The 26,811-nt window shown below is 43.6% G+C and overlaps 1 protein-coding gene across 1 annotated transcript in view; it reads right to left on the bottom strand.

The window, feature by feature from the left end:
* Nucleotides 1–23,645, bottom strand: part of ALPK2 (alpha kinase 2) — a 77,379-nt gene extending 53,734 nt beyond the window's left edge. Inside the window, exons 1-3 of the mRNA XM_063128798.1 lie at nt 23,569–23,645; nt 23,070–23,187; nt 18,574–20,075 (exon numbers count right to left, since the gene is read on the bottom strand). Of these exons, the coding sequence (XP_062984868.1) occupies nt 18,574–20,075; nt 23,070–23,139 (1,572 nt within the window). The 5' untranslated portion in view covers nt 23,140–23,187; nt 23,569–23,645. The remainder of the gene's footprint in view (nt 1–18,573; nt 20,076–23,069; nt 23,188–23,568) is intronic.
* Nucleotides 23,646–26,811: the final 3,166 nt, after the last annotated feature.

The raw sequence follows: 26,811 nt of genomic DNA, 5'->3' as shown, positions 1-26,811 counted from the left end.
GGCAGAGAACATCATGAGAAGGACCCGTGAAAATCCATGAGTGCCCAGCAACAAGTGTGCAATAAAATGCTCATCTGATGGAGCTCTTGGCCAGCTCCAGGAAGCATCGGCTTAGTGTGCATCGCTCACTCTTTACATTCCCCATGTGGGGAAGTAAGCCTGCATACACTAGTTGCTGGGGGAGATGGGTGGGAAGGTGCTGTTGGCCGTGTCCTACTTGTGGGTCCCTGGTCAACAGCTGGTCGGCCGGCCACTGTGTGAATAGAGTGCTGGACTAGATGGACCCTTGGTCTGATCCAGCATGGCTCTTCTTATGTTCTTAAGTGTGGATAGGAGTTGAGCCTTAATAAAATGTCCGATTCACACTAAAGTTTTCATTCACTTTTGCTCAAAACAGCGTGAATAGCATAAAATCTAATTCTATGCATAGTATGAAATGTTCCTTCCTCTTGCCCCATATTTCAGTCTCTGCTAGTACTAACTGGCATCGCAGCAGACATTTCTGTTGCTTGCTTCCTTAAGCTTTATTAGGCCGAGATCCCAATTCTCCCTCAGTATTCAGGGAATTGCCTGGCTCATCTATCTGGATTTTCAGAGCCCCGCCCTCCTCATTATTTTCCAGTGGTAGCTTGAAACATCAGATGTAATATCCAAATATAAATGAGCACACTGCACAGTGGCCGAAATTCGGGAGTGACGTGAATTGCAATATGTGATACATGCTGGTAAGTCGGTGTAAATCGGTGTAGCTTACATTATCAAGGGTGTGGAAGGACAGCAGGTTGCAGAAAGTACACCAGCCATGAGGAAAGAAGGTAAACAGAATTAACTTCTTATGACATAGCCATATGGAAATCTTTATTTCCATAGCTGGAAGGACTTGATGTTGGAAAGAACAGCTGGTTTCCCAGCTGCCTGACAGAAGGGCCTGGCAGGGGGGTGGGGGGTGGGGAATGGAGAAGGGGCCACGGCGTGGTGGAAGAACATGTGCTTTGCATATAAAAATGACTGCTAGTAGCAGGCGAAGATTACTGCTTAAGGCCTTGGAGAGAGCCACAGCCAGTCAGTATGGACAATATTTATTTTAAGAATTGATACGTCTCCTATCACTAGTCAATATTCAAAGGGACCAGCGCTTGACACACTAATGAAACGGAGGTGGAAATCGCAGATGCATACCAGGAGAAAAAAGTGGTTGTGATGGAGCTAACCTCTGCCAGCCTCTAGGAGAACAAAGCTTGCCTTGGTCCTCATCAGACTTCACCATGTGGACTTCCAACTCTCTCTCTTCTCTGCCTTTATCCTGTCCATCTCTCCCACAATGTTTATACAACAGCCTCTGCAGCTCATCCCTGGCATTCTGCCCCTACCCATTTCCAGAATGCCAGTACGACAATGGAACCAGTGACCCAGGGAGGTGGTGGGCTCTCCCACACTAGAGGCATTCAAGAGGCAGCTGGACAACCATCTGTCAAGGATGCTTTAAGGTGGATTCCTGCATTGAGCAGGGGGTTGGACTCGATGGCCTTATAGGCCCCTTCCAACACTGCTGTTCTATGATTCTATGATAATCATTTTCAGGTCACACTTGGAGCAGCCCTGCACAATTTTTCACAACTGCTAAGAAGTATTCCCATGCCCAGACAGCTACATAGAAGCTGGAGTTTCAGAACATATTTCAAAGGCAGCCCCCCCCCACACACACATACATTACAGATGTTTAATCCTGAGGTTACTAGAGCATGGTTAATGAGCTATACTGGGCTATATTAAACCAGTGGCCTGACCATGTCATGCTAAACCACAGATTAGCAAGATATACAAGGGCAGGAACTAACTGCAGTGAGCATTGGGTGGACACATCCCACCCAGCGCTCTCCTCCTCCCTTGTGGCTAGGAGGAGTGAATAAGCTTTTGTTTTTGTTTAAATGGACCAAGAGATGTTTGTCATCGGGGGTAAGGGTGTCTTCACAACGCCAAGTTGCCACGACTGTGGGGTGGTGGCAGCTAATCTTGATGGCAGGAGGCAGCACGGGCTTTTAGGCGGCCATTCAGCTTACTGGGTCCATCACCTGCCCAGCTTTCGGAATGAATCATCAGTCACCATCCACCTGGAACACCCACCCACACCCACAAGTGATGCCAGAGTTATAGCAGAGTGAGGTTAGATGGTGGAAGAGCGTGATGACCTCGCTCCAGAGTAAAAAGTTGTGTTAAGTCCCCGACTTTTTCTCTGGACAGCTTCATTGATTTGCCCCAAATCGTCAGCTGTGTCATATAACCAACCCTCCGCCGATTCAGAACCGCTGTAGGGCAAAGACAATGTTCAGACAGCCCCCCTTGTCTGACAGACTGTAATTAACACTAACAACGGTTAGCTGCAAACAACCCCACTTCAAACCATAGTTACTGAAGTTGGCCTGTTTAAAATAGGAATAGGAGAACCAGAGATTTTTTTAGCTTCTCTAAATTCTTTGAAAATCACTTTAAAGTTCCATTTCCACTCACTCCTAATTTCATTTTTGAGCTGTTTTTCAGCTTGTTCAAACAAGAAAAGTGTGTGTCAGGTAATCCCAATGCCAAGGAGGCAGCGCAGGGCTTCCTGGGGCCATCCAGGTACAGGAGTTGCCCCCCCCATCTTCTTCCTGGTGCAAGGCAACCAATCGCCAGTCACCTTCCACCAGAAACTGCCCCCGGATTGACCCTGGAGTGACGTCAGACGAGTCATACTGACGTTGCTCCGATTGGAAAAGTTGGAGTAAGTTCCCGACAGTTTCACTCTGCAGCATAGGCGTGAGCAGCACATTTCATTGGGGTGTGCCCCCAGGGAATTTTATTTATTATTATTATTTTTAAAAACGTAAACATTTATTGAATATTCAGTCGTAAAGGACTTTATTTCCATTCATCAAACAAACTAAAGATCTGGGCTCCACTTCAGGTGGGTCGCAAAATATATGCATGCTTGTTATGGAGAAGAGTGTCAGGCAGCAGTTGGTATAGATAGATGGATGAGTGCCTGCCTGCACAATTACTGTATAAAGCAGCCTCCCCCAACTTGGTGCTCACTGCCCTTGGGATGAATAAAGTGAGAATGTTCCTTCCTTCTGTTGTGATTGTTTATTCCCTCCTACCTTGGAGCAAAATTGGTGGTACAAGAGAAGACTCACTCTCAGTTTTCATTCAGAGGGAGGGTCGCCGAGACAAGGTGTGGCGACTACTTCGAGCGGCTGGCTGCACCTTTCTTAGGCACGTGTGAGGGAGAGGATCGCGGGAAAGGACAGGGCTGGGCTGGGAGGCTGTTTCCGGAGGAAGCGACCCTTCCTAATATCTTTAGGGGGGCTACGCTCCCCCCCCACTGCTACCCTCATGTTTGGCGACTCATGAGGGCGACAGCGGCACCTTCCAAAAACTAAAGCAGGCACAGCAGCAGTGCCTCCAGCTCTCGCATCCCTGCCCGTCTGCTGGCTAAACTCCTCCAGGTCTTAAAAACAGACATCTCACTGCGGTGCTCATGTCCCTATCAGCTCGCTAGCAGACAGTGGGCCAGCAGGGATGGGATTGGGAGCTGGAGGCACGCTGACGCTGTGCCCCTGCTTTATGCTTTGGAAATGGTCACCGATTCTGGGAGCTGGGGGGGAGGCGGGGGGAGAAGTGGAGGATGGGAGCTGGTGGAGGCGCACTGCCGCTGTGCCTGCTTTATTTTTTAGAAAGCATCGCTGATCATGAGAGCAGCATGTGGGGGCAGGGGAGGAAGCAGAGGTGGGTGGGGAGCTAGAGGCTGCACCTGTTTATTTTTTGGAAAGCACCACATAGTGTGCGCCGATCATGGGAGCAGGGGGAAAGCGGAGGCTGACCTCCAAAAAAATATTAGGGTGTGCCTGGGCACACCCTGTGTGCACACCTATGCTGTGCAGCTTCACGAGAAAGCCCCATGGCTGCAAAGCTGCGCCTGTGTCATATAACTGACACAGCACAGAACCGCAGCAGCCATCACAGGGCTTTCCCTGCATATAAACAGCCCCCAAGAGATGATGACTTCCTGGTGTGCTTTGTGACTGAACTGAAAACTGAACTCTTCTTTGTCTATGTCTAACCACTCTCACTGTTCCTGGGTTGAATCGGGTGACCATATGAAAAGGAGGACCTGTATCTTTAACAGTTGTATTGAAAAGGGAATTTCAGCAGGTGTCATTTGTATATATGGAGAACCTGGTGAAATTCCCTCTTCATCACAACAGTTAAAGCTGCAGGTGCCCTGCCCTCTTTTAAATCTGGTCACTCTAGTATAGCTCCTGCAGCTTTAACTGTTGTGATGAAGAGGGAATTTCACCAGGTTTTCCATATATACAAATGACACCTGCTGAATTTCCCTTTTCTATGCAACTGTTAGATACAGGAGCCCTGTCCTCATTTTCATATGGTCACCCTAGGGTTGAATGCCTGGCAGATTGATACAAAGCTCAAATAAATGCCATCACAAATTACTTTTCACCCAGATTCCCAGACAGATTAGAAATTCAGGCCTCAGGGGATGTTCATGTTAGAAGAGGAGGAAAGCTTTGCTCTAGCAATAAGTATCTGTGTACAGAGCAAAGGTCTGTTGCTACCGCTTTCACACCCATCTCTGGCTTCCACCCTTGTTCAGTGTCAGCCAAGCCTCTGTAGCTTAAATGGTCCTTAAAATAAAACTCTGCTTCTAATGGGGCACCTGTCCTGGATTAGCTACAATAAATCAATATCTGTATTTATTTCAACTCCTGTAGAGAGATGAAGGAGAAACATTTTTTAAATAATTCAAGAGCTTGCTTGAGTGGTCATGAGTGTGAAAAGGACTTGAAGGAAGGAACAGCCAGATCAGATCTGAGCGCACAGTTTCTCCGGATCCTTGGGAGACTCCTATGCAGTCTAGCCTAGATGCTGAAAGTGTAAAATTTGTAAGCATGAGAAATTCAATGGCAGCACCAGGGGGAAATAATATGGGAGCAGTGGACATTTTGCCAGGTGGTAGGTGGCTTGGTCTCAAATGTTAGATTTCAGAAAGAGAAATGGAGCGTCATCAGACAGGTGGATTTTCGCATTTCCCTACCATCGCTATGGCCTCCTGTTGCTGTTCCACAATAGCAATGGTCTCTTTACACGGGGAGAGAACGAGGAAGCTGCAACGACCACATGGCCCATTCAGGGGCCGTTTATATCGCACCGCTTTTCCTGCACGCAGCAGGAAATAGCAGCACATTCCGGTGTTTTTTTTTTAAAAGACAGATTAAAAGGGGTCTATTTTGCAACAGAAAAATGAGTGGAAGGAGCGGGAGGCGCATGGGATGCAGACATCGTTGTCTAAAGGACGCGTGAACATCCGGACGTGGGCAGTAGCGAGTGTGCGATAAAACACTCATTTGATGATGCTCATAATGTTGATATAATCCACATTAATGCTCCCCTCCTAACATATATTTTATCTAAGGGAAGTTTTTGATGCAGTCAACTTTCAAACGTGTTTCAGATTACAGCCATCTTGTACAGTAGACCTGTACACAGCATTCCAAGGATGGGCACACTATAGATCCATAAAGGCATTGTGATACTGGCAGTTCTATTTTCAGTCTCTTTCGTAATAATGTCTCGCATGGAATCCACCTATTCACAGCAGTAGTAGCACATGGTGACATTTTCACTAAGCTCTCCATCGCAACCCCAGGATCCCTTTCCCAGGGCTTGTCCATATGGCTTGTTTACCCTGACCTAAATGTGCATATTTGTGTTTCAGGACACATGATACAGCCATTCATTTGCTGCAGCGCCGGGTTTTTAACGTGATAATGCGCATATTCGCATTTGCGATTTACCGCGACTTTCGGATCACATCCGAGTTTGCACCGCATTATGGTTATGTGTCTTTGGGGGAGTTAAATCACATTTTAACATGTGGGCGGTGCTTTGAGGGTAGGACAACGTGATTGGCCGATTTCCCACCTATCGGCTGTCTCGTTCCTTTGTGCCATTTTTAATTTGACTTCTCTGATTCTGCGGAGCTCCACAGAGAGAGCTTATTAAAAAAATTATACTAAAACTATTAAAATATCACCACTTTATACATACTTACATTGAACTACTTTTGCCACATTTATGCCCATCCTCCCATTTTGGAGATATCTATGTTTGCAATCCCTTTTTTGTTTTTACCACCCTGAATAATTTGATATATCATCAGCAAACATGGGCTCTTGTGCACTGATGAAACATGGTGCTGAAAGGAATCTTGATGCAATGGTGTTTCACCAGTGCATACAGGAGCTTGTGCACATCAGTAACCTGGGTAGGAAAAAAACGTTTGAATAAACAAAGGAACTGAAAGCTGTGTCAAACTCTGCATGTACCAATTCCAAAATTAATGATAGAAGTTCCTCATGTTCAATCAGAAAGAAGTCAGGCCAAATGCTACTCAGATAATAATAGAACGGAAAGTGAATAATATGTTCAATGCTAATTTCGATAATGTTTACTTTTGAGCTGAGGAATGCACACTGAATATCTTCATCTGCTAACAAAATGTATTGTTTCAGGATCATGGATCTGTACCACAGAAAATACCTGCTGAAGTTACTTAATAATCACCCCACAGCAGTAATTGCCTATTCAACCTGCAATCCTTTCTGCCCTCAAAATGTATTAATGGTGAAACCTTCCCAGCTGTGTTCACATCAGACCACTGATGCAACTGTTTTCACTATTAACATTTAAAGCCCTGAATGGCTTGAGGCCAGGCTATCTGAAGGAACGCCTCCTCCCATATGTACCTGCCCGGACCCTAAGGTCATCCTCAGAGGTCCTTCTCTGTGAGCCCCTGCCAAAGGAAGTGAGGTAGGTGGCTACCAGGTGGAGGGCCTTCTCTGCTGTGGCACCCTGGCCGTGGAATGAGCTCCCTAAGGAGGTTCACCTGGCACCTACACTATATTCTTTCAGATGCCAGCTGAAGACCTTTTTATTCTCTCAGTATTTTAACAGTCTATAAATTTAATTTTAACTTTGCTGTTCTAAATTTGTATTTTAACATTGTATTTCTGCACTGCTGGTGGTTTTATCCTGGTTGTGTTTTATATTGTATTTTGTATCATGTTTTTATACTGTTTGTTTTATATTTTGCATGGTCTTTAATTTGTGTGAACCGCCCAGAGAGCTTCGGCTATTGGGCGGCATAAAAATGAAATAAATAAATATGGAGACGTTCTTAGAAATCCCACTAAAAATAAAGAGCATAGGAATGTACAGTTGTGCATGGAAGCATATGGGTCAGTTCACCAGCTCAGCTGGTCGAGAATTATCATTCTGTGGTGGAGGAAGTGTATGTGTCATAAGGGAAAGGATTGCGCATATTGGACCTCCATGCAGCTGAGGAGGGGATGGGTGAATTGGTTACTTTCACATTCTCATTTTTCCAGTTTGAAATTTGGTTCATCCTGAACTTTGAGATTTCTTTTTATGTTTACATGAGAACGCATGTGCGTTTTTGCGCGCATTTATCCTAATACATGCATGTTTGTATATGTTTCCCTAATATAAAGCATTTTAATGTTACTTTCACTAATATATGCAGTTCTCTCTAATATACACATTTTGGGATGCATTTTGAATTGGGAACTCCATTGCAAAATTAAGAAAAGTGCAACTTTTGAAGAATAATGAATAACAAAAGAATATGTGTTTAGGTTTGAACATTTGAAAATAGTTAAGTTTGCATTAAAAAGTGAACTGAATAAATTTCTCTCGTTCTATATGAGTGCATCCAGGAGGAGCGCCCTGTCCAGATTTCGCAATGCAATAAATATGCAGAGGGGAGGTAAAGGGAACGGGGTCTAGTCCCTCCATCCCAGAATGGCCATTCTCATCTGGGTGAGTGTGTGTGAAATGACCTTGTTTTGCTCACAAGGTCATATGTAGTTCTTAATATCTCATGCTTCATAGGATTTCTTGAGTTGGACATCTGCCCACAAACGAATCTCTTGAGCAAATACCATCGGAACCATTTTAAAGTGAAGCAGAGCAGGAAAGCAGTGTGGGATACACATCCCTTCCAAAGAAAAACAAAAATGACAGCATGTGTGTTCTGGCTCATGCCTTTTTATTTCTTTGCAACTCTCTTATGCTGTGTGACCGGCTGTGGTCAGCTGGATCTGGGTAGCTGTGGTGCTTCAAAGGATGTCTGAAAGCACTCTAAAAAATGAGATTGCAACAAGATTTGGGAATGCAGCGTGAATAGCTTAACAAGAACAAATGGTCTGTTTTATGAAAACCTGAGTGAAAATACACGTCCTTGCAGAAAATGCCTTGCATAGTAATATTCTTGATCAAAGATTTGGGGATTCAGAAAACTGTAACTAAATGCTTTATGAATGTTCCATCTGACAGCTGTTTGTTCATTTGCTCAAAATGATAGAGCCCTTTGATTCCTCAGGGACAGGTGCCTTGGTTTCCATCTTAACAGCCATCCCACTCCCTGTACACTTTCTTGCAAAGTTAAAATTACTCTTCCTCCCTTGCCCTCATCCAACTACCTTCCTGCTTCAGTCTTCATAGGAAATAGGTAATTCTTTACCATTGCTGAAGGTTGCTTTGTTGATTGGATAGGTTACAGGAAGCCAGATTCCAGCTGGACATCGGGAAAAACTTCCTGACTGTTAGAGCAGCATGACAATGGAACCAATGACCCAGGGAGGTGGTGGGCTCTCCCACACTAGAAGCCTTCAAGAGGCAGCTGGACAGCCATCTGTCAAAGATGCTTTAAGGTGGATTCCTGCATGGAGCAGGGGGTTGGACTTGAAGGTCTTATAGGGCCCTTCCAACTCTAGTATTCTATTATTCTAGTCCTTAAATAATGTATTTAACATGGTTCAGTCTCCATTTCCCCCCTCCAGCAAAGTGGTTAATTAGACGATGAAGCAGAATGAAATTTTGGCAAAATTGTGGGAAAAGGACCTCTGCCCAATTAGCATCATTAATCTCCCTTGTGTTTCACATAGAATTAAATGGTCATGAAAAGCAACAAAACAACCATTTTATCAGAGGTATAGAGATGGGGAGGTTGCACCTGCTTTTACACATGAGTAAAAGCACAGATGCCAAGGATATATGTGGATATATGTATCTATAACATGCTTTTTTATATATATATAAAAGAGATTAGAATGTAAGCCTATGCGGCAGGGTTTTGCTATTTTATTGTTTTACTCTGTACAGCACCATGTACATTGATGGTGCTATATAAATAAATAAATAATAATAAAAAGATAGCAAAACAGCTATCCAAAAATAAACAACAACAACAAAAACCCATTAACAATATTTCACAATTTTGTTTAGCAGGACATGAGAAGAGCCCTGCTGGATCAGACCAAGGGTCCATCTAGTCCAGCATTCTGTTTACAGTGGCCAACCAGCTGTTGACCAGGAGCACACAAGGAGGGCATGAGTGCAACAGCACCCTCCCACCCATGTTCCCCAGCAACTGGTGCATGAGTGCAAACCTCTGCACAGTAACTAGGGAGTAAGCTGATGCCTCAGCTTACTTCAGTGATGCTTACTTCCGCCTGCATAGATTCAACTTGTAAAATACACCAAGCCTTTCAGCCAGCTTAAAAAAGAAGAAGCAAACTTCAGCTTTCTAATTAGAAATGCAAACAATCTTGCCAGAAAGTGTTACGTTCAAGCTGCTAACATGAAATAGGAACCCCATCAAAGCACAGCTTGATGGTTTTCCTCATTCTCTGATTTCCTGTTTGTTCATCTGTCACAAACAATAGTAAAACGTGAAAACTTCATTATCACCTCATTCACTTGCCAGACGTCAATTACTCTAGCGTTCCAATGACATCATTGCTCTCCCGGTCTGAAAATTGTCCAAGAGCTGGGCTCCCTACATTCTCTCCCCCACGACTGCTCCTGCCTCTGACCATCTGTTCGGTAAAGGAAAAAGATGAGGCCCTATGATCACTATGGTTGAGGATTTTTGGACCGGGGTAGTCCTATATCACAAATGATTATTTTATGAGATGACCTATATAGATGGACATAGGGGTCATGGTGCTCCTTTGCCTTTGTCCGCATGTTGTATCTTTTCACGCGTTTTAAGACGTATGCGCAAGCACGGAGAGTACAACTGAACCTTTGGAAGGTAACACGGGCAACAAACCTGAGAGAGTGACTTGAGCTAGTGGATGTAGCTGATCCCTGCTGGGAACAAACATGGACTTGGTTTAGTTTATAAACTGTGAATCTGGTTAAACAGGGTGTGAGTTCACTTCTACAGTAGGCTTATTATCAGGGCCAGACAAAGACATAGAATCATAGAATAGTAGAGTTGGAAGGGGCCTAAAAGGCCATCGAGTCCAACCCCCTGCTCAATGCAGGAATCCACCCTAAAGCATCCCTGACAGAGGGTTGTCCAGCTGCCTCTTGAATGCCTCTAGTGTGGGAGAGCCCACGACCTCCCTAGGTAACTGGTTCCATTGTCATACTGCTCTAACAGTCAGGAAGTTTTTTCTGATGTCTGGCCGGAATCTGGCTTCCTGTAACTTCAGCCCATTATTCTGTGTCCTGCACTCTGGGATGATCAAGAAGTGATCCTGGCCCTCCTCTGTGTGACAACCTTTCAAGTATTTGAAGAGTGCTATCATGTCTCCCCCTCAATCGTCTCTTCTCCAAGCTAAACATGCCCAGTTGTTTCAGTCTCTCTTCATAGGGCTTTGTTTCCAGACCCCTGATCATCCTGGTTGCCATCCATGTTGATGCCTGAAGGACAAGATGGCATCCCGTCCCAATTCCTTGTACAGTAGCCAACTGGACTCGCAGTTAACAGGATAGTATCCTCTGCCACACCAAAGGCAGCAGAGGATACTATCCTGTTAATTGTTTAGGGGATAGTTTGTTTAGGGGCCCAGGGAGCTGTCTAAACATCTGGAAAGTCCTGGAGTGGGTGTGCTGTGGCGCAGCGTTGATTATATGACACCGCTGCAATTGTGCACCCACCCGGGGCTTTCCACCGAAACCATGGAGAAAAAGAGTTGGAGACTTACCCTGACTTTTTTCTCCTGAGCGAGGCAAAGCCGCACAAGATGGTGTCAAGACAGCCCCTTGCCTCGCTTCAGAGACGCAGCAGAGGCATGGCCAGGCAGTCCCTGGTGGAAGGGGAACTACGATTGGTTACCTTCCACCAGGAAGAGGGCGGGGATGGCTCTGGTCCCCAGATGGCTGCCCAGAAACCTCACGCTCCATCCTTGGTGTTGGGATTACCTGACGCCACACATGGGCGTTAAGGGGAAGGAAAGTGCGGGGTCTTCAAGGGATGCAGTACCAACGTGGCACCATGAAGACACCTCCCAGGACAGACTGTGTGGCATACAGAGCTCTACCCTCAGGAGGAACAGATAGGAGGCACTGCTGTAGCATCTGCCACCTCAGGCAGTTTCCTCATTCTGTCTAATGGTAGGGCTGGTCCTGTTAATTGGTTGGTACCATAGGGTGGCCCAGTGCCCTACTTTATAGAGAACAGTGCTGTAGTTGAAGGACTGCCCAGGCCAAGTCTGGTTTAAAGATGAAGAATCATAAGAAAGGAGAGCAAGGGCCTTGACGTTGTTGGCCATCAACAGTTAGCTCCTGGACAGGAGACTGAGCAGGCTCGCAGGTCATGTAGTCAATCTTCCCTACTATGGCGCGATATCTTCTATTTCTATGTAAACAATAATAATTTCTAAATTTGCACCCACACATAAGATTTTTCATATGAAAATGTCATGGAAGTTGGGGTTTTCATTTGTCCTCTATTTTAGGTGATGCATTCCCTCCTTTTGATGATGTATAAGTATCCATCCTTTTGGACAACTGCAGCCTTTGATTAGCCTGCACTTCAAAATTTACCACTATGCCACCGGGTATTGTGTGTGTGTGGTTTTGTTTTTCTAGAAGCAGACAGCTCACCCATGTCAGGATGGGGGGAGAGGAAGAAGTAATCAGTACTGCATATAGAACAAGAACACACATCATTTCAGACAGAGGAAAGTTGAGCTCCCTTCACAGCAGAAAAAAAAACTTGTTTGTAAGTATGTCAGGATCCACCCTGGAGACTGTTAGAGAATGTGTATTAAAAGTTCTTCAGTTAAAGTGCTCTGGCATTATGTCTTCTGAAGACAGAAACCAGCATTTGCATGCAAGAGCTTGCACAACCTCAGTGAACCAGCAAGCATCTATTATGGAAAGTTAATGCACACAAATAACCTAAGTAGTTGTTTTCATGTGCTTGTGGCCCAGAAATTCTGTCTGTTAGCCAACTGCATCTGCACTTCATTGACACCACTGACCTTTTGGCAAGCCTGAGAAATGGCACTTTGTCATGTTGGGCCTGTCACCAACATGACTCTGAACTGGTGACACTGAGTGGGCATATGGTAGCTACTCGCTCTACAGTGCAAGTATGTTATGATTCCGAAGCACGCTCATTTCAAAAGTGCTATCCGATGACTTACTTACAGCTAGCACAATTGGCTTTTAGGATCTGTGAGCGACTGATGAGCTTTTAAACATTCAAAAACATTTCTGTTTTGGGCTGAGGTTTTGTCGGACTTAGGGAAGGATTCCACTCATGTTTTAGATTGGCTCAGTTCAGACAAGACGTTGGTCAGTGCAGGGTGAAAAAACTCCACTCAACGGTTGAAATTTTAGGAGGGACTCACCACACAACGTGTTCTAACTCCACCATTGTGTGACTGTGGGCTACCTTGGAGTTGAGCAAAATCCATTGCGATGTTTGATTGACAGTTCCTCCGCCCTCTTTAGTCCCCCGGTCCTCCCAATGGCATCCCATCAGCCATTGCTAGGAAAAATATATATCCCGGCAGCTCTCCTAGAGCGGCACTCCCTCCTTTCACCGCTCTAGCCAGGGAACTCTGTACCCAGTGCGAAAAGCCAACTCAATGCAATGGAAAACTCCACAAGCCTGCAACACAACAGTTGCGCAAGAACTCTCCTTTGAACAACATGGATATTCTGCATAGAGTGTTTTCCCAAAAAACTCCACTGTTGCATGGAGTTTCCCTGCAAGACAGTTCTAAAACCACTGTTGAGAAACATGTTGTCTGAATTAAGCCACTGCGCATTTTTAGAGCTTACAGGAAAAAGAACTTTAGGAAAAAGAACTTTTCTTTTTCCTAAAGCTTTTAAAACTTGATGTTGTGCAGACTTCTACTGTTACTTTCTACTGTTAGTTTTTCCCTACCCTGTGCCTGCTTACCCTACCCTGTACCTGTTTGCATTCTCTTCCCCTCCTTATTGTTTTACTATGATTTTATTAGATTGTAAGCCTATGCGGCAGAGTCTCGCTATTTACTGTTTTACTCTGTACAGCACCATGTACATTGATGGTGCTATATAAATAAATAAATAAATAATAATAATAATAATAATAATAATAATAATAATAATAATATCTCGTGATTGTAACATAGGAAAAGAGCAGGCAACCCCCCAAATATATAATGGCTGTTATTTTAAATGTGCTTCAAGTCTGTGCCGTGCTATAAAACAGGTCATACTTTGTGGCCTGATGAAAAGCTCTGTGAAACCTGGAAGCTTGTTCAGTCTCATCAACACAAGTTTTCTTTATTTTGTCTTTCGTTTCCCCTGCTGCCTTTATTGTAATGATGTTCCAAACAAGAACTCAAAAGACCTCAGCTAATACTTATCAATTCCCCTATGAGGAAAGGTTGCAACAACAGGGACTGTTTAGATTAGAAAAAAGAAGAGTAAAGAGAGACATGATAGAGGTGTACAAAAGTATGCATGGTGTGGAATGTAAGCCTATGCGGCAGGGTCTTGCTATTTATTGTTTTACTCTGTACAGCACCATGTACATTGATGGTGCTATATAAATAAATAATAATAATAATAATAAAAGTGGAGGGGAGCCATTTTTCTCTCTGAGCTTCATCACATCAGCGTTATACTGTGCAATCACTGCGAATTGTGTACAAAGGACTCTGAAGTTTTCTAGTTTATAATCTGCTTTGACTGTGAAGTACTCCCATGCATCCTGCTTTAATAGTGCCAAAAGACCTGACCTATTTTGGTACTACTTTTGGAGCGAATCATTTGTTGTTTTCCAAGCGGCCACTGGGGGCGCAGGAGCAGGATTTGATACTTTTAAGCTTCAAATTAAACAAATGCTTACATCTGCTTAATTTTTGAAGATGAAGACATCAAAATTGGCACAGTAATAGATATTAAGGAGAGCTTTAAGCATACCAAATTTGAATTGGATTGGGTCAACCGTTGATTTTTAATGATTTTTTTTTACATTTCCCCCCTTAAACCCTTTTCCTGGTATGTAAAGGATCTTAGGAGCGCTGCCGCCCGGGGTGTGATTTAGCTAGCAACAACGACAACAACAGCTTTGGACTGTAGGGGATAATTCAAGGGAAACAGGTACGTGGGATGAAGCCTTAAGTCTCACAGAACCTGCAGTCATCCAATGAAGCGTATGGTTGCAGAGTGAGGACAGACAAAGGAGATACTTCTTTACACAGCACATAGTTAGACTATGGAATTTGCTACCACAAGATGCAGTGATGGGCAACAACTTGCAAAGCTTCAAAAGGGGATTAGACAAATTCATGGAGGATAAAGCTATCAATGGCAAATACTCCTGATAGGTATATATTACCTCCAGTATCAGAGGCGCTATGCCTCTGTACACCAGTTGCTGGAGAACATGGGTGGGAGGGTGCTGTTGCAATTCTATATCCTGCTAGTGGGTTTCCTGTAGGCAGCGGGTTTACTACTATGTGAACAGAATGCTGGCCTAGATAGGCCTTTGATCTGATCCAGCATCGCTCAGAAAATGGCCTTACCGGCTTCTGTTTAACCCTACGCAGAATCAAAGGGCCTACTTTCCCCCCTGGAAAAGCCAATTTCATGGCTCAATCTTCCAGTCAACAGAGAATCTCTGTGAATCCCACAACATGGAACACAGCTGCTAAACTCAGAAAGCTATGGTTAGGGAGGGGAAATGGAGAGGCGGAGGAGGGTCATATATGCCGTCTTGAGCTTCTTGGAAGAAAGTTTGGATATAAATGTAACAAATAAATAAGGAGGGAAAGGAGGTCAATCTTATCCTAAGGATATTTGAATGTTTTACAGACATACACACCAGCATTAAATGCTTGACCATCAGCTTGATCATAACCTTTCTCTCTCACACAATTTCTCTTTTGGTCGCGGAACATCTTCTTGATTTAAGGAATGGGTGTTATCTAACCGAAAATACTAAGGCATTTTCTATGGATATAAAAACATCTAACCAGAATCGGGCATAAATACAATTCAGTTGTGTGAACTCCATTTGGAATTCAAATTAGCAACAACTAAGGGGCTGTCTTCATGGTGCCGGATTGGTGCCGTCTCCTTCCTCAACCCTGCACTTTCCCTCTCCTGAGGAGGTGTCAGGTGACCCCAATGCCAAGGAGACCATGCGGGGTTTCAGGGCAGCCATCTGAGTCCCAGAGCCACCCCTGTCCTCTTCCTGGTGGAAGGTGACCAATCGCTGGTCGCCTTCCACCAAGCACCGCCCCCTGGTTGGCCATGGATTGGCCACAGAGTGACGTCACATGGTGGAAACGCATGTTGACATCATTCCCTTTGAAAAAGTCGGGTTAAGACCACTGGGTGTCCTCTTTTTTGGTTTCCCAAATATAGTCACCTTATTTGTGTGTGTGTTTGTGTGTTTGTGAGAGGGGAAATTGAAATTTGTGTGTGTGTGTGGAAAAAATAAGCAATACCTTTTTTTTTTTTAGGACTCTTTACAGACCTAAAGTCACTTTGCTTTAAGACAACCTTTTCCAACCTGGTACTCTCCAGATATTTTGGACATCAGCTCCTATCACCTTCAGGCAGGATGGCCAGTGGTCAGAAATGCTGGGCATTGCAGTCCAAGACATCTGTAGGGCCTCAGGTTAGGGAGGCCGCTTTAGGAACGTAACACAACCTTTATGTTCCTAAACTTATATTATGTATAACTTGCTTGGCTCATAAAATTATTGTCATATTTGAAAACTTTAAAAAGTGAACTCAGTACATTTGTAACTATTGCATGAATAAACTATAAAATTTTAATAGACCAAACGTGATCAAATTTATGAGCAAACCAAGTTATGCATAACCAGAAGGCGCTTGAAGAACTGGAGCATAGGATGACAAGCCCAGAAACACAGGACTCTGTAGAACAAAGCCCAAACTGTCAAGAGTGGACCTTTTCTTCAATATTATGATACGGTGACTCTATTCACATGTTGGGAAACTGGACTTGGAGCAAAATGTTTATAAGTGAAAGATATACTAGAACAGTAAGTTTAATAAGGCGTGAAAAAAATAACTGTGCTGAGGATCTTACAGAGAGGATTAAAAAAGCATTTCCCGCATGGCTTCATTATTTCCATATATTTTGCATCTCTAGTCTTTCTATAAAAGTCTTATGACATAGTTTTTAGAAATCATTTGGGGAGGAGGCGTAAAGGCTTGGGGCTCTTTCAGACGGGGGGGGGGGAATCATGTTTCCTTACTGTCGCTCTTGCTTCCTGCTTCTCTTCCGAGATAGGAACGAGAAGAATCACATTGGGGGGGGACAAAGGGGAAGCAAGCAGTGACAAGGCGGCCCATTTTATGTAGTGGGACAGCACCCTCTAGTGGGCGTTTTGTAGTGAAACTTCTCCTGCACACAGCAGGAAATAGCGACCAATTTCTCTATAACTCGGAAAAGTCGCATTTTTGTGGATTATTTCACAACAATAAAAAATGGCGGAAGGAGCGGAGGACCAGCGGGAGACAAGCAGGAGGAACACGGCAGCATCAAAATGACCCACGAAGATCCATGAGAGTCCAGTCGTGAGCATGCAGTAAACGTTCATCTGAAGAAGCTCAATATATAAACACCTTGTTTTAAACTCTAGAAGAAAATATTTCATAAGCCAAAGCTGTTCATTTTTAAAGAAAAAAAGGAAAACAGTCCTTGGGGGAGGGAATGTTTCTCTCCCCCTGCCCCATTTTTCCAGGTTTCTCCCCCCAGGCCTTCACATCTCTAGATGCATCCTTTCTTTTTTATTATTTTTAAAAAATGTTTTATAGTTGGAGGCAGCCACTCAAGCATTTATATGGTTACAAATGCTCATTTTACTTTGAAAATAATATATTTTCTACCACGAAATGGTGCTTCTTCCTACATAAATGTGTTTAGCATAAGGGCAGCAGAAGCAAACTCCCTCTTATCTCTGTAATCATGATGGGGCTATGATATAGGTGAGTTTCAAATGCAAAACTGCATGTGCTCAGAGAATTACTTTTGCTCTAACGTATTAGCAATGTAGAAGCAGTTGTGAATCATGGAACAGCAGCAGGAAAAGGGAAGAGAAAAGTTACTTGTGTGCTCCACGACTAAACTAATACTCATAGGACATGGCTAGACGAGGGGGGTGAAGGGCGACGATCTTGCGATTTTATGATTGCGATATCATCGCCCTTGTCTGCACATGGTGTGCGACATCCCAGGAGGAAGAGGGCGTCACGGCTGCCATTTTGTTTTTTAATCGGTAAATAGTGCAGGAACGCTCCTACAAAAAAGGTAAGGTTTTTTTAAAAAAGAAAACACCCCTCCAACTCCTCCCCCCCCAATGGGCACAGAGGTCCTGAGGAGTTTACTTGCGAGGAGCCAGGACAAAACCATGATGCCAGGCCACACATTCCATGGTCACAGGATCATCAAGAGACTGCGGAAAAATCTGAATAAAGCTGTAGGGCAAGATCCTGGGGCAAGGAAGGGATCATCCCTCCCTGCTCCCAGGATCCTCTGTGTGTCATGTGGACGCACAGGGATGATCCCGGGGTGATCTCAAGAATATATCCCCGTCTAGCCATGCCCATAGTCATCTAAAACTTTCCCCCCCCTCTTGTAAGGCCATTGTGTCCAGGTCTAAAATGACTTAGCTGCACAACTGGAACATTAAAGGAACAGTGGAATAACTGTATAATAAAGAGTTAATTAGGTTGCTTTCATGAGCTAAGCAAGAGGTCAATGCAACACTTTGGGGAAGGAGCAGAATTCATAGTTAAGATAATTTCAGAAACAACCTCCATGCCCAACGTGTTCCACCTGTTCTTTTACTCCACGCAGGGCTGAGAAACGTTGGCCGGCACTGGAGAGAAAGAAACTGCTTGAATAAGACACACAGAACAGATCCAATATCAGATTTCTCTTTCCAGCTGTCTATGCGTCCCATTAGTGCTACTTACTATTATCAGGACCTTCCCCCCACCTGCCCTCTCTCTATAATTAGGATGGCTTAGGGTTTATCTGGGCCTTTTTCAAAACCAGCTCTCCTTAACAGCAGTAGCCGTCAATCACGTAGGCTTGAATGGTGGAGTCTTTCAGGATTCACATTCTTTTAAGGCAAGTAGGAATGAAGCGCACTATAGTCATTGGGTAGCTGCCTTTGCAAAATGACTTTTTTAAAAAATAATAATAATAATAATCCTTACCGTAAGTGTGGCGTTTTCCTTTGGCACCTGGTTTCCCTCTGATACACTGCTAATCCATTTGCCGTCTTCCCATGGACCACTTTCATCTCTTCCTTTGCCATGAAATACACCAATCTGCTTTGAAGCCCTTACTGTATTCCGCTTCCCTTGGGTTGAAATATTTCCCCCTTCCCTGTGAAGCGGTGCAGCCGAATCCAAATGACTTCGTTCTCTTGGAACTGTGCAAATTGCAGAGGTGCGAAGCTCTTTAGGATGTGACAGTTTTAATGGGTCTTTTGATGTCTTTGTCGGACTGGCTGCACTAACTTTGGCTTTCCCTTCTGTCAGTTTATTTCTTACCTTTGATAACTGTTGTGTGTTTTTCCGCAAGAAGCCTCTGCCTACACCTCGTTTGCCTGCTGTTGCTGAAGAGCCACCTAAGTCGTAAGAGGAGGATTTTGTCTCTGAAATCCCATTTTCCGTGCCTTGCGAACGGACAGCAGAAACATCCGCAGTTGTGTGGTTGTTGCCGGTGTTTTCTTCTTCAATTCTGGCATAATCATTTTTAATTGCCATGGATGCCACGGGCGGCTTGAACTTCTCTTTGTCTTTCAGGGTGGAAGTTTTACTTTGCTGTTGCCCAACAGTGAGAGTCATTCCTGCTTGCAAAGTTGATGGACTGTATGTAGTGAGGTCGCTCCTGACAGCTACTTCTTTGGATTTTGACTGATGACCACAGAAGCCAATGGGGGGATCTATAGGCATGGTGTTATCTGACACTTGAAACAGGCGAGGCATTTCACTAAGGAAGTAAGCACACCCATCACAATCATGACCCAGTATTAACTCATCTTCTTCATCATCACTTTCCAGCAGAAACTTCAGCTGATCATCCCAGTTCCGATACTCTTCTTCCGTCATCACGTCTGAACATTCAAAGTATTCGAGAAGGTCGTCATCAAAGGACTCATCTGTTGTAGCAAAGATTCTGTCGAGGCGAAGCTCAACATTACTGCCGGCATTTTCAGGGGAATCCTTGAAAAAGCAGGTCTGGTTTTCGAGAGGAGCGCTGGTGCGATTCCCGGACAGTGTGCCTTTTTTCACAAGTTTACTGACGCTACCCTTTTCATGTGCCTTGGCATATTCAGTTGTCTGACAAGCAGCTAAGACTTCAGCATTAAAGCAACAGCTGTCTGTGTGATCAGTGACTTGACTTGCTGGTTTGGAATCCACTTGTGAGACACTGAATTCATTTACCTCCCCTTCAATAGTATCCCCAGACCCTTCAACACTGTCATAAATAAAGAACTCAGATGTGGTTTTCGACAGGCCCAAAATGCTGTTGTTTTCTTTTTGATCCAGTACAATTTTAGCATCCATTTTGTCTCCTGAACAATGAGTATTTTGGTGCTGATTTTCCATCAAAGGGCAAGTGCCACATTCCATTGTGGGGAAAGACATTGTTCCTAAGTTTTGCTTTGTAGCCGATCCACTGAATTCTAGTGTTGGAGGTTCTGGTGAACCTAAACAGAAGAAACACTCAGGGATTGAATTATTATTTTCTGCTAAAGCATCTTTATTCTCTGAACCTTCATTTGAATTTTCCTGCTGACATACAGTCACTTCATTTGGTCTGAATGTTTCAATATTGTCTTTAGGTCTACAGAGTAACTTTTGACACACTTCAGATTTGACACCTGAAGTCACTTTAAGAAAAGCTGAAGATTGAGCAGTTCCAAAACAGTTTCTTGCCACGACTTGATAAACTCCAGCTTGTTGCTCTGTGCACCTGTGAATTTTAAAACACATAGCTTAAATATTATATAGAAGTATCCAATATTCATTTCAAATGCTTAAATGAGGGGTGCGCAAACTATTGGACCATTTTTTTTCCAATCGCAAATTCTTTCCATCCTGTTTATGCAGAAATTTGTGAATTTTGTTTAGTTCTTATTAAAAACACACAACTCAGCTATCTCTCTACTGGCTAAATATAATAGGTGCCGCTATTCCCAGCCTGAGAGGACCATGTTGCACCTGCCTGCCATCTAGCTGTTAAAGATGAGTGGCTTGACAAATAAGAAAGAGCTGGTTAAGCCTAGTTCAAACTTGGTTGAATGCACAAGAGGAATTCCTGTGCATTCAGAATGCAGGATGGATTCCTGCATTGAGCAGGGGGCTGGACTCGATGGCCTTGTAGGTCCCTTCCAACTCTGCTATTCTTTGATTCTATGAATTCAAACCCTAACATTTAGGAGCTAAGCAGTCAAACCGCTCGGCCAGGATGGATGAATCTGTCAATTTTGCTCTCTCTCTCTCTCTCTTTATTTTTTAATCTCAAGTTCTTTCCTTCCCATTTATGAAGATTTTTTTTTAAAAAATGAACCAAATCATCCTTACAGGTCTAAATTTTTCTCCTGTTTCCAGATGTTTTATTTTGGAGACTGATAAGTGGATGGATAGTACTAGGGTGACCATAGAATCATAGAATAGCAGAGTTGGAAGGGGCCTATAAGGCCATCGAGTCCAACCCCCTGCTCAATGCAGGAATCCACCCTAAAGTACACTTGACCGGTGGTTGTCCAGCTGCCTCTTGAATGCCTCGAGTGTGGGAGAGCCCACAACCTCCCTAGGTAACTGGTTCCATTGTCATACTGCTCTAACAGTCAGGAAGTTTTGTTAGACCATATGAAAAGGAGGACAAGGCTCCTGTATCTTTAACAGTTGCATAGAAAAGGGAATTTCAGCAGGTGTCATTTTGTATGCATGCAGCATACATCTAGTGAAATTCCCTCTTCATCACAACAGTTAAAGCTGCAGGAGCTATACTAGAGTGCCCAGATTTAAAAGAGGGCAGGAGACCTGCAGCTTTAACTGTTGTGACGAAGAGGGAATTTCACCAGGTTCCCCATATATCCAAATGACAAAGTGCAACCCCAACCAGAACAGGTCGTTTACCCAATACCTGGACTTGGGAACCACCAATCCACAGAGCTTCGATCTTATCAGGATTCAGCTTCACCTTCACTACCCCAGCTGACTCCAACAACAAGGAGAAATAGAGCTGAGCATCATCAGCATACTGAAGGCGCTCAACCCCCAAACTCCTAATGACCGCACCCAGTAGCTTCATATAGATGTTGAACAGCATGGGGGATAAAATAGAGCCTTGTGGCACCCCACAGCTTAATAGCCATGGGGCGGAAGAGGAATCCCCCAATACCACTCTCTGGAACCAGCCCTGTAAGTAGGAGAGGAACCATTGTAACACAGGCCTTATCTACACCAAACAGGATATAGCAGTATGAAAGTGGTATGTGGTCTGTGTCTATGGGCCCCAACAGTTGTCAGTGAACTTCAATACCGCTATAAAGCAGCAGTGTGGTTCATGCCTTTTATATACCGCTTTCATACTGCAATACCCTCTTCGTGTAGATGAGGCCACAGTGCCTCCTACTCCCATCTCGCAGAGCCGATCCAGTAAGATACCATGATCAATGGTATCAAAGCGGCTGAGAGATCCAGGAAGATCAACAGGGTCGCACTCCCCCTGTCTTTCACCCGGAGTAGGTCGTCGGTCACAGCAACCAAGGCTGTTTCAGTGCAACCAAGGCTGTTCCAAAAGTAATTTCCACCAAGTCCAGTGGGACTTGCTCTCATTAATATTAAGTTAGTATTTGTACAGAACTTTATTTATTTATTATATGTATATCTTGCCTTTTTTCCTCCTTAAGGAACCCAAGGCGGCGCTCATAACCCTCCTCCTCTCCATTTGATCCTCACAACAACAACCTTGTGAGGTAGGCTGGGCTAAGAATCTGTGACTGGCTCAAAGTCACCCAGTGGGTTTTCATGGCTGAGTGGAGATTAGAACCCAGATCTCCTGACTCCCAATCAAAGACTTTAGCCACTACATAACACTGGGTCTTACAGACTGAACCAGCAAGAGGAACTTTAGAGACCAGTGAGTTTTCTATTGTCTGTTTTCGTGCTTTTTATGGTTTAAAATTTTATATATTTGCTTTTTAATGTTCACTGTTTTAATGTTTTTAATGTTCACTGTTTTTAATTTTTGTAAACCGCCCAGAGAGCTTCAGCTATGGGGCGGTATATTAATAATAATATTAATATTAATATTAATAATAATAATAATAATAATAATAATAATTTGCTGCAGAGGCTGAAAGAATGATTGTTCTGTTGAGATCATAGCAGACACAATATTTGAACTAAGAACAGCTGTTTCACACAGCCCAATCCAAGTTTAACAAGAATCAGTTCCCACGGTGTACAATGGGGCTTACTTCTGAGTAAGTGTACATAAGATTGTAGTTAGGTTGCTATGCACACTTACTTGGAAGTAAGTCCACTGAACTCTGTGGGGTTTACTTCAATGTAAATATGCCTAGGATTATGCTGTTAGTCATCGTTCCACTGTAGGAAGCACATAATTGCAGCCTTAAATTAATTCCTGGAAATATTCAAGAAATTGTGAAAAATATATTATACAATCTTACCTAAATAAATGTAAGGCATGACTAAGGTTATCCTCCAATATTTCACAATGGCAAATATCCTTCTCTTCATTTATATCTTGCCCATTCTTATACCAAATTATCTCTGGTTTGGGGTTGCCTGGAAAGAAAGGGTTACAGACTGAACTGGCAAGAGGGACTTCTGTAATGGCACAAAGAAATTCAAAGACAATAGTCAAGAGCATCAGGGTATGGGTTCTAATGTTCAGGGTGTCGTTAGACTGCCTGAGGCGGGAATTGAATAACAGAAAATTAAGGGCAGGCAAAGCCCCCCGCTCCGCTTCTAATTTGCCGGTCCGATTAGAAGCGGAGCACATCCCTAATGATGACATATCCCCAGGCTACCTGGATACATGAATTTGTGATACTTCTGGAAAGTGACCACTTTTTTAATCATATGTGACCACTTTTTAATCATAACTCTGCTGAATTAAGGAATCAACTAAAATATGCATTTGGACATCAGTCAATGGTGGCTTACCAGATACCTTGCAGGAGAGACTGGTATCTCCATCTTCCAACACAGACGTAGATGACAAAGTAGATAAAAAATATGGCGTGCTCTTAATGAGAGATGATTCTTTGTCTGACATCATCCTACGCCGCAATGATCTGAAAGTGGAACAAAGGATTAAGAAGTGCTGTCCCTCTCTTTGAACTACCAGCTACTACAAGAAAGCCTTTCGTTTTTAGTGGCAGGCCATGAAATAAAGTGCAACTTCGGGCTAAAATCTTGTTTGCATTTGTCTGTCTGGGCTGCTTTGTTTATACCTTGGGAGCAATAACTCACTGCTAGGTGATATATATTAAGGCTGGGTTCAGACAACATGATAATCAACTGGAGTGGGAAGGAGGCAACTGTCCGTTGAGTGGATTATTGTGTTGTGGGGGGGGGGGGACACAACAGACACACAACTCAGAGTACATTATTATTTAAATTCAGCAACGCGGAAAAACAACGGGCTGCTCCGTTGCTTATCCATTAATAAATTGTGTAAAATGTCATGTGGAGGGCTCCTTCCCTCTGTCAACTGAACCATAGAGTTCCATTGGCCGTAGAGTTCTCCAGCAGGAGTGGCCAAAAACACCCCAGCTGCTCCTGTACAGCCAGCAGAACTCGCAATGGCTGATGGGATACAGTGGAGAGGACTGAAGGAGGAGGGAGGGAGGAACACCAGCAGCCCAGAAGGACGCCAGGACTTTCAGCTGCGCGACAGAAGGAGGGGCAACATGTCGTGGGGGGAGTACCAGCAGAATAATGCCCGTTGAGTGTGTTATTCCCTTCTCTGTTGCCTAATATCTTGTCCGAAACCAGCCAAAGCCTCCTTTTTTCAGTTGTGACAAACACAAAAATTAATACTAAAGGTACTTGTTGCACAGACTGCATCGGCTAACCAATATTTATGTAGTTCAATGGTAAACTTTACAGAGGACAGTCCTCTTATTTGAAGGTGTCCTCTGTTTGATGGGTTGCCCAGCCAAGTCCAGTATAAAAACCAAAGAACCACAAGAAAGCAGAGCAGAGGCCTTGAAGTTACCCATCAACAGTGAGTACCTGCAGAGTGTCTAAATGCTCAGAAGTCCTTCCCCTGCCCCAGATCTGCTTCCTTCCCTCAGAGCCACTCTCTTCCACCAAAGGTGTGCAGCAGTAGCAGCAAGGAAACTTGTGATTGTGGACACACTGACAGAAAAAGCTCCTTCAAAGTATTCCTAAGAGGCAAAACAGAAAATAGGGTCCGTCCCTGATATATAGGAACATTTGGAGGCACAAATAAAGTGTAGCTTTGTTCTGCCCTCAAAAATCTTATAGCAAGTGAGTTGGACTTGAAAACAAAGTCTTCCATCCCCAATAATCAGCCAAGGAATTCCTTAGTAGTATTTCTTGCTAAGGTTTTGACCAGGGCTGGAGGGATGAAACTGGTGAACTTCACATTGCTGGTTACAAAGTATATTGCTTTGAGAAACTCCGTATTTCCCCCAAACAACAGGATGTTTCAGAGCAGAAAAAGGGTCACAAAACTAGTTCTTTATTCTAGTTCTTTGTTTATTTTGAGTAGGTGCCCTCCCCACAACACACATAAGTCATTTGGCAAACCGCTTGTGAAAGTACATTGTACTTAAAAGCAGTGTGTGATATATGGCAGCTGTTCAAACAAAATATAAATCCCTCAGGACGTGCAAGACTCTGGAGTACCCCTAAATTAGTTCTTTGGATCATGACCACAAGGCCTGCTCTGAAGGAAATGGATTGCAGGGTTGCAGCTTCAGACCCTTAAGGGATTCAGTTTGCAGCCAAGCATTGTCCAGTCATATCCCATTTGTGGTGTCAAACTTTAAAATCTATGAGCATCATCCTCTACTCTTCAAATGAAGATGGGAACTCTATAGGACTAGTTAGAGCGTTCCTCATCTCTCCCAGGCCACCCCTCTGCATATTATTTATTTATTTATTACATTTTTATACCGCCCAATAGCCAAAGCTCTCTGGGCGGTTCACAAAAACTAAAACCATGAAAGCACACTTCTCTCAGGGGTTTGTTTCTTTTTCATCTGATCAGTTCAAAAGCAGTGTCACCTGAACCCTGGGTTCAATGGCACCTGAACCCACTACAACCATAAAGATTTTTACATACAATTATCAAGATGTGCGTATTTCTATCCCTTGGAAAGAAATAAGGAGCAATGACAATATTCAAATTGAAGATATTAAAGCGCATTTTCAATCTGAACTAGAACAGTTTACAGAATCTATTAGAAACTAGTTTTGAATATTTGTTTACAGACACTTGCTTCGTAAGTCTTATTAGCGCACATATAGTACAGGCTTGAAAAGTCAACACCTATTATGGTGAGTCGGGGATTTCAGCTTTCAAAAAGTTCATTTTTGCTCTAAGGTCACAAACAACTAATACACATGTGCAAGGAGTTGTGGGCCAGTAAACTATTTTATGAACCAGCAACAGGTGTAGATTTGTTTGTAAGGCTGGTGAAAGTGAACAATCAAATCTCAAATATGCGTTGCTACTGTGACAAGTGTGTTGCCATGAATGTGGATCTTCACAGGGAATGAAGTCCTGCATCTCAAAGCATGCTGCTCTCCAGACATTTTCCTGTCCAGTCCCAGTTTAAAGTTAATAAACCATAAGAACTGTTGCTTAACCACAGTTAGCACCTGGATTGCACACTGAATAGGCAAACGCACAGGTCACCTGTTCATGGTCTTCCATACTGGGAGTGCACGAATGCTCAAACAAAACTGTAACGTGTTTTGTTTTGTTTTTTTAAAAAAATCCCCTCACACTTCCTCTACCCCCCCCCACTCTGAAGAGCTCCGTACCCCATTTCTGGCTCCTCACATTTACTCACGAGGAGCCAGGACAAAACTGCAACGGCGGGCCACACGTCCCACAGACAGTGGGGAAAATGGGATGGAAGGGTAGGGCGATATCTGGGGGAAAGGGAGGAATCATCCCTCCCTGCTCCCGGGATCCCTTGTGCATCATGCGGATGCACAGGGACGATTCCCAGGATAATAATAATAATAATAACAATAACAATAACAATAACAATAACAATAACAATAACAATAATAATAATAATAATAATAATAATACTTACCCACCTCTCCGTTTGGATCGAGGCAGGGAACAACAATAAGTATAAGTACATAAGTACATATTGCCCCGTCTAGCCATGCCCATTGTTATAGGACTGGCAGTGCAGC

Source organism: Elgaria multicarinata, chromosome 6, assembly GCF_023053635.1.
Source record: "Elgaria multicarinata webbii isolate HBS135686 ecotype San Diego chromosome 6, rElgMul1.1.pri, whole genome shotgun sequence".
In the NCBI taxonomy this organism is placed as follows: domain Eukaryota; kingdom Metazoa; phylum Chordata; class Lepidosauria; order Squamata; family Anguidae; genus Elgaria; species Elgaria multicarinata.
This window is presented reverse-complemented; position numbering and strand designations above follow the sequence as displayed.